General features: G+C 38.5%; 1 protein-coding gene across 1 annotated transcript in view; it reads right to left on the reverse strand.

The window, feature by feature from the left end:
• LOC144967643 (uncharacterized) overlaps window positions 1–7,500 on the reverse strand; it is a 49,050-nt gene that overhangs the window by 12,784 nt on the left and 28,766 nt on the right. The window contains exon 7 of the mRNA XM_078905161.1: window positions 6,824–7,013. Within this exon, the coding sequence (XP_078761287.1) occupies window positions 6,824–7,013 (190 nt within the window). The remainder of the gene's footprint in view (window positions 1–6,823; window positions 7,014–7,500) is intronic.

Here is a 7,500-nt window from a genome sequence, read left to right on the forward strand (position 1 = left end):
TAATACAATCAGATCCTATCCGATCCATTCTAATACAATCAGATCCTATCCAATCCATTTTAATAAAATCAGATCGTATCCAGTCCATTCTAATACAATCAGATCCTATCCAATCATTCTAATACAATCAGATCCTATCCAATCTTTTCTAATACAATCAGATCCTATCCAATCCATTCAAATACAATCAGATCCTATCCAATCCATTCTAATACAATCATATCCTATCCAATCCATTCTAAACAATCAGATCTTATCCAATCCATTCTAATACAATCATATCCTTTCTGATCCATTCTAATACAATCAGATCCTATCCAATCCATTCTAATACAATCAGATCCTATCCAATCCATTCTAATAAAAGCAGATCTTATCCAATCCATTCTAATACAATCAGATCTTATCCAATCCATTCTAATACAATCAGATCTTATCCAGTCCATTCTAATACAATCAGATCTTATCCAATCCATTCTAATACAATCAGATCTTATCCAATCCATTCTAATACAATCAGATCTTATCCAGTCCATTCTAATACAATCGATCTACCATCCATTCTAATACAATCATGATCCTATCGATCCATTCTAATCGATCCATTCTAATACAATCCATATCCTTATCCGATCCATTCTATAAATCAATCAGATCCATCCGATCCTATCCAGTCCATTCTAATACAATCATATCCTATCTGATCCATTCTAATACAATCAGATCCTATCCAATCCATTCTAATACAATCAGATCCTATCCAATCCATTCTAATACAATCAGATCCTATCGAATCCATTCTAATACACTCAGATCCTATCCGATCCATTCTAATACAATCAGATCCTATCCGATCCATTCTAATACAATCAGATCCTATCGAATACATTCTAATACAATCAGATCCTATCTAATCCATTCTAATACAATCAGATCCTATCCAATCCATTGTAATAGAATCCATTCTGTTTGTTTGTTTGTTTTTAAGGGTTTTACGGCGCTTGCAACACATTTTGGTTATATCAGCGCCAATAAAAAGGAAGAAAATAGGATAGTAAAAAGTTCTAGAATTACAATTAAAGCACCCAAGAGAAAGGAAGACAAAGGGAAACTGGAAACAAATAGGGATCAGATGCAGATTCCAAGGAGTAAACCATCAATGTACTTAGTTTGAGATCACCTATGTCTCATACGGACACAAGTACAAAATCCAACAAATAGGAATACTCTCAAATGCTTACATTATACATTAAAAATAACAAACATAATAATACATAAGAGAGAGATGATTTACAAGGAAAAAAATATCATCTCCCAAAACAATAACTATGCATTTGACTGTTTCCCTCCCAGCTAGGACTCAGGCCAGGGCCAGGACAAAACCAAATAACCTCATTCCAAGACAAAGACAGAAAGCTAGTTGGAAAACAGATATAGGGGATAGAAGGAATCCATTCTACTATAATACATTCTAATCCAATCCGATCTCATCAAATCCATTCTAATTCAATCCAACCCACTCTAATCTAATCCAATCCATTATAATAAAATCAGATCCAATCCAATCCACGAAAACAGCCACTGCCCATAGCGTAGACGTGGTAGGTTTGGCTTGTACAGATCCAGAGGCTCGATGGTTCAGAGCGACTATCAGTAATTTTATATAGCGCAATATCCACTAACTGTGTTTAACTCTATCCTTAACTATCCTTTTCAGTATTTTCCCAAAATGGCAGACTTACCCAGCAGAAAAATTGATTTTTTAAACTCAAACAAGCTCACTACAAAACAACTTAATGTTAATTATTAATTAAACAAAGATCATTGTGATGTACAAAATAAATCTGAATAAGAAAAAATATAAATTGTGTCGTAAGAAATGTGACCATTTGCTGTAGGTGGTAAGGAGAGGGTTAAAGAGCTTTGTTATGAGAACGCGTTTGTTACATATTATATCATTTCCCATACTTATGTTTAACACATTTGTAAACATTACTTCGGGGGTGGGGGGGGGGGGGGGGGAGTGAGTCTCGATGGTTTGTACCAGCCAGTGAACTTCTTCTTCTAGGTTCCATGCCTGGTCCAGGCTTCGGATACTGCATGAATTATCTCTCTCCATTCCTCCCTGTCTCTTGCCTTTTCAAACAGCTCTTGGATTGTTAGGCTGGTGAAGCCCTTCAGTTGGTCTATGAGTGTTTTTCTTTGTCTCCCCCGGGCGCGTTTACCAGGTATTTTTCCACAACTTGCCAGGTATTCATTCTTATCTTTCCTTACTATGTGTCCGAAAAAGGATAGTTGTCGATCCACTATTAAGGGCATTAGTTTCCTTTGTTGGTATGTTTGTTTTAGCACTTCTTCGTTCGTTTTGTGTGCAGTATACGATATTCTCTGCATCCTTCTCAAGCACCACATTTCAAAAGCTTCAATGTTCTTTTGTGTTTCTGCATTTGTAGTCCAGCTTTCGCATCCGTATAACAAGATTGGCCACACGTAGCACTTCAAGACTCGGAATCTAATCCCGAACGACATCTGTTTGTTTTTCAAAATGTTTCCCAGGTCCATGAAGGCCTGTTTGGCTTGAGTTATTCTTGCTCGTATGTCTCGGTTACATCTTCCATCTGTTGTCACTATTGAACCTAGGTATTTAAAACTTTCTACGTTGGTAAGTTGCTCGCCGTGAATCGTTATATTGCAGGTGTTGTTGTTTTCGGGGTTTTTTCTGTATTACCATGCATTCCGTTTTGGTGATATTCACTTCCATTCCCTTGGCTTCACTATCTACTACCACTTTGTCAACAATCTTTTGAAGTTGGATTTCTGATGTTGCAATGAGTACCGTATCGTCTGCGTATCTTATATTATTTATGTTGTGACCTCCCACTTTTATTCCCTCCATATTATTTATGCCCCTCATGATTGTTTCTTGGTATAGATTAAACAGATCTGGTGAGGCAACACACCCTTGACGGACTCCTTTCTTAATAGGAATGGAATTTCCTGTAGAGTTTCCGATTTTGATAGATGCCTGCTGGGTGTAGTATAATGTTTGCATGAGTCTGAGGTCTTTCTCATCAGCGCCAATGGAGTGCAGTTGTTTTAGTATTTCTTCGTGGCGTACTCTATCAAAAGCTTTTTTGTAGTCGACAAAACAGAGGTATAGTGGGGTCTGAACCTGTATAGCTCTTTCACTTAAAACACGGAGGAGGTATATTGCGTTCCTTGTCCCTCTGTCAGGTTGGAATCCATATTGTTCTTCTGCGATTTCGGGGTTAATCTTATTCCTTAGCCTGTTGATAATTATACGCAACAGTATTTTGTTGATGTGGCTTATTAAACTTATAGTTCTAAAATTTTCGCATCTGACTGCACCTGCTTTCTTTGGTATTGCTATGAAAATAGAGTTACAGCCAGTGAACAAAACACCACAAAAGAACACCATTCATAAATTCAAGTCACAACACTGAGATTCCACCTTACACGTCGGACAAGACATGACGCCCGTACGGCGCAATTGCAAAGTTTGTCTTAACACAGACAGCGATGTTTTATGTACTCGTTTTTGATATCTGATAAAGATCTGAACAAGTGTATAGTATAAAAGGTGCCTGACAAAGCCTGACAAGAAAGATAAAATACACGAATAAAAAAGACATCTGATATCTGAGTACGGTAAGAGAATAAGAGAAAATAGCCTTTTCCAAGGACTCAACATTGCGCCGCTCGACAGCCGGACATGACCCAGGGGACCTAGGAGTTATGTGTCATACCTCATACAGTTTAGACTTAAAAACCTTTGAATATAAATGTTATATACTGCTATGCTGTGAAAACAAAACCCGTATTTAATTTTTTGACCAGAAAACATGCCTTTCAAATATCAATCGATTAAAATGGCCTTCATTTTGTCCAAATCTCTCAAAACTTAGACTTCGCGAGATATGTTAATTGTTGCTGTTGGCTTTGGGACCACTTGCAAAACGCTTTGAGTACATTAATTGAACATTGCGTAATATAATAATAAATGTGAAAACTAAAATATTTGTAGTGGTTACCTTGACGGAACCTTACGTAAATTTAAGCGTTGTTTTCTATTTACTGATTTCGAAGCCCATTCACATAAATTTGATCTAACGATATATTGATGATAGTTCTTGATCAGAAGATCGATATACATTAAATCCATAAACGATACTATGCTTCGGGTAAGCTACACGTTCACTTTATAGAATAATATTTTTTTATGGATTATATCGATATATTTTGAGTATGAAATAAATCGTTATTCGATACATAAACAAACACAATGGCAAGGAAGCAAATAGGAATTGCTTAAAATAGTTTGTTATGAAATTTGTTTGTGCGGGTTTGTGATTGTGTGTGTGTGTGTGTGAGAGAGAGAGAGAGGGAGAGAGAGAGAGAGAGAGAGAGAGAGAGAGAGGGAGCGAGAGAGAGAGAGAGAGAGAAAGAGAGAGAAACCAAGAGAAAACGAGAGAGAGATAGAGAGAGAGAGAGAGAGAGAGAGAGAGAGAGAGGGAGAGAGAGAGAGAAACCGAGAGAAAACGAGAGAAAACGAGAGAGATAGAGATAGAGATAGAGAGAGAGAAAGAGGGGGAAGATAGAGAATGTTTATTTGTCTGTTGTCTGGTGTCTCGGAGTTATAGCGCTATATAAGTTTACAACATTATTATTATCATGTGAGTGCGTGTGTGTGTGTGTGTGAGCGAGAGAGAGAGAGCGAGAGAGAGAGAGGGAGAGAGAGGGAGAGAGAGATTGAAGCGAGAGAGGGAGAGGGAGAGAGATTGAAGAGAGAGAGAGAGAGAGAGAGAGAGAGAGAGAGAGAGAGAGAGAGAGAGAGTATGTTTATTTAGGTGTGTGTGTGTGTGACTATTTGCGTGTTTAAATATTTTTATATCCAAAGAGCAAAATTGACGCCATCCGGTTGATGACTTTAGACTGCCAGTTGGGTTATTCCTCCTTACTAATATATATATATAAATAAATGAGAACACTCACATTTTTTCGCCAAGACGATGGTTTCGATGCAGATAATGCATCTCGTCAGTCGACGTTATCCGTAGTGAGTTCGTTGTTGCTTTTCGTCACTATTTTTCGTTCCGGTGTGTTTGTTTTGTGATTGTTCATATTTATTTAATATGCTCTAGTTAATATTATCAAGCACTCTCGTATCTACCAACACTCATATAAAGGTGAGGAGGTCATTGGAGGGATGTTATAATAAATGTGAAGAGGTCATTGGAGGGATGTTATAATAAATGTGAGGAGGTCATTGGAGGGATGTTATAATAAATGTGAGGAGGTCATTGGAGGGATGTTATAATAAATGTGAGGAGGTCATTTGAGGGATGTTATAATAAATGTGAGGTTATTGGAGGGATGTTATAATAAATGTGAGGAGGTCATTGGAGGGATGTTATAATAAATGTGAGGAGGTCATTGGAGGGATGTTATAATAAATGTGAGGAGGTCATTGGAGGGATGTTATAATAAATGTGAGGAGGTCATTGGAGGGATGTTATAATAAATTTGAGGAGGTCATTGGAAGGATGTTATAATAAATGTGAGGAGGTCATTGGAGGGATGTTATAATTAATGTGAGGAGGTCATTGGAGGAATGTTATGATAAATGTGAGGAGGTCATTGGAGGGATGTTATAATAAATGCAAGGAAGTCATTGGAGGGATGTTATAGTAAATGTGAGGAGGCCATGGAAGGGATGTTGTAGTAAATGTGAGGAGGTCATTGGAGAGATGTTATAGTAAATGTGAGGAGGTCATTGGAGGGATGTTATAATAAATGTGAGGAGGTCATTGAAGGGATTTTATGATAAATGTGAGGAGGTCATTGGAGGGATGTTATAATAAATGTGAGGAAGCCATTGGAGGGATGTTATAATTTTAAGATTCTTGGGCTCTTGTTTAATACTTCTAACTCGTGCCATACACTCTCTCAAGGTCGCATGATGGCATTTGGAACGTGTTCAACCTTGCAGATACAACATTTCAAGAAAATCTAATACCAGATGGAAGGGGGGGGGGGAGTTGCCTTTTTGATAGCTTTAACATACGCAGCAACCACTAAACGTGCTCAAAGCGCTTTACAAAGGATCCCTGGCCTACAGCAACGCGCTATATAAAATCTCGCGTTTCAAGTTTTTTAGTCTGAATTTATGCTGGTCATTAATCAAGATTATATTTCCCCGCTCCCTGACCAACAGCAACACGTAACATGTAGGACGAGACATGACGCCAGTTAGGCGATATTGCATTTTTTCCCGACAGAGACAACGCGATTAAAGGCTAGCTATTTTTATAAACCTGAGTACGGTGAGAAAATGTGAGTAAAGATCCTTTTCCAAGGACTCAATTATGTGCCGCTCAGGCCGGGGCTCGAACGAACTCAGGACCTTCCGATCCGAAGGCGAGTGTCATTCCATAAGACGCACAGCCGCACAGAGGATCACGCAAAGAGGATCACTCATAAATTAATTACTTGTCGGGGGGGGGGGGGGGGGCTCCCGATAGCTCAGTTAATATAGCAATCGCTTCAAACGCAAAGGGACCAAGATCTATCCCGGCAGCATTGGAGATTTTTTTCTTCTGACCCCCCTGTCAACCTAGCAGTGAAAGGGTAGCTGAGTATGTTAGATTTGGCGGAAATTATTTTTCGATATACTAGCGTCCTATTGAAAGGATAGCAAGCAATTGCTATTGTCCGTTCCACGCTATAGACACCGGGATAAACTCCGACTCCATGGGCCCAATAACTCTGAATGACTAGTTTTTTGTGTTTTCTTTTTACTTACTTGTCGTAATCAGCATGGTTGAGCAGTTTCTGCATCCTCTCCACTGAGTTGAGAGTGGCCAGGCCTGAGTAACCCTTAGCTTTGCATTTGTTTAGGGCCTCAGATCGACTCTTTTGCTCATTTTTGATGATCACAAACTCGTAAGAAGCACCGTTGACTGTTGTTGTTGGCTGTGCGGTGCTGCTGGCAGCTGAAGAAAATACAAATGAATAAATAAATAAATAATTAAATAAATAAATAAATAAATAAATAAATAAATAAATAAATAAATAAATAAATAAATAAATAAGTAACCCGGGTGCAATCGATATCTTTTTTCTGCCCCCTCCCCCTATCCACCCAACAGTGAATGGGTAGCTGAGGCTGTTAGACTTGGCAGAAAGTATTTAGCGATACTCTAGCATCATATTATCCTTAATAGCGGATCGACAACAATCCTTTTTCGGACACATAGTAAGGAAAGATAAGAATGAATACCTGGCAAGTTGTGGAAAAATATCTGGTAAACGCGCCCGGGGGAGTAAAAGAAAAACACTCATAGACCAACTGAAGGGCTTCACCAACCTAACAATCCAAGAGCTGTTTGAAAAAGCAAGAGACAGGGAGGAATGGAGAGAGATAATTCATGCAGTATCCGAAGCCTGGACCAGGCATGGAACCTAGAAGAAGAAGAATTA

This window comes from Berghia stephanieae, chromosome 3, assembly GCF_034508935.2.
Source record: "Berghia stephanieae isolate SIO BIC M18660-M18661 chromosome 3, UCSD_Bste_1.3, whole genome shotgun sequence".
Classification (NCBI taxonomy): Eukaryota; Metazoa; Mollusca; class Gastropoda; order Nudibranchia; family Aeolidiidae; genus Berghia; species Berghia stephanieae.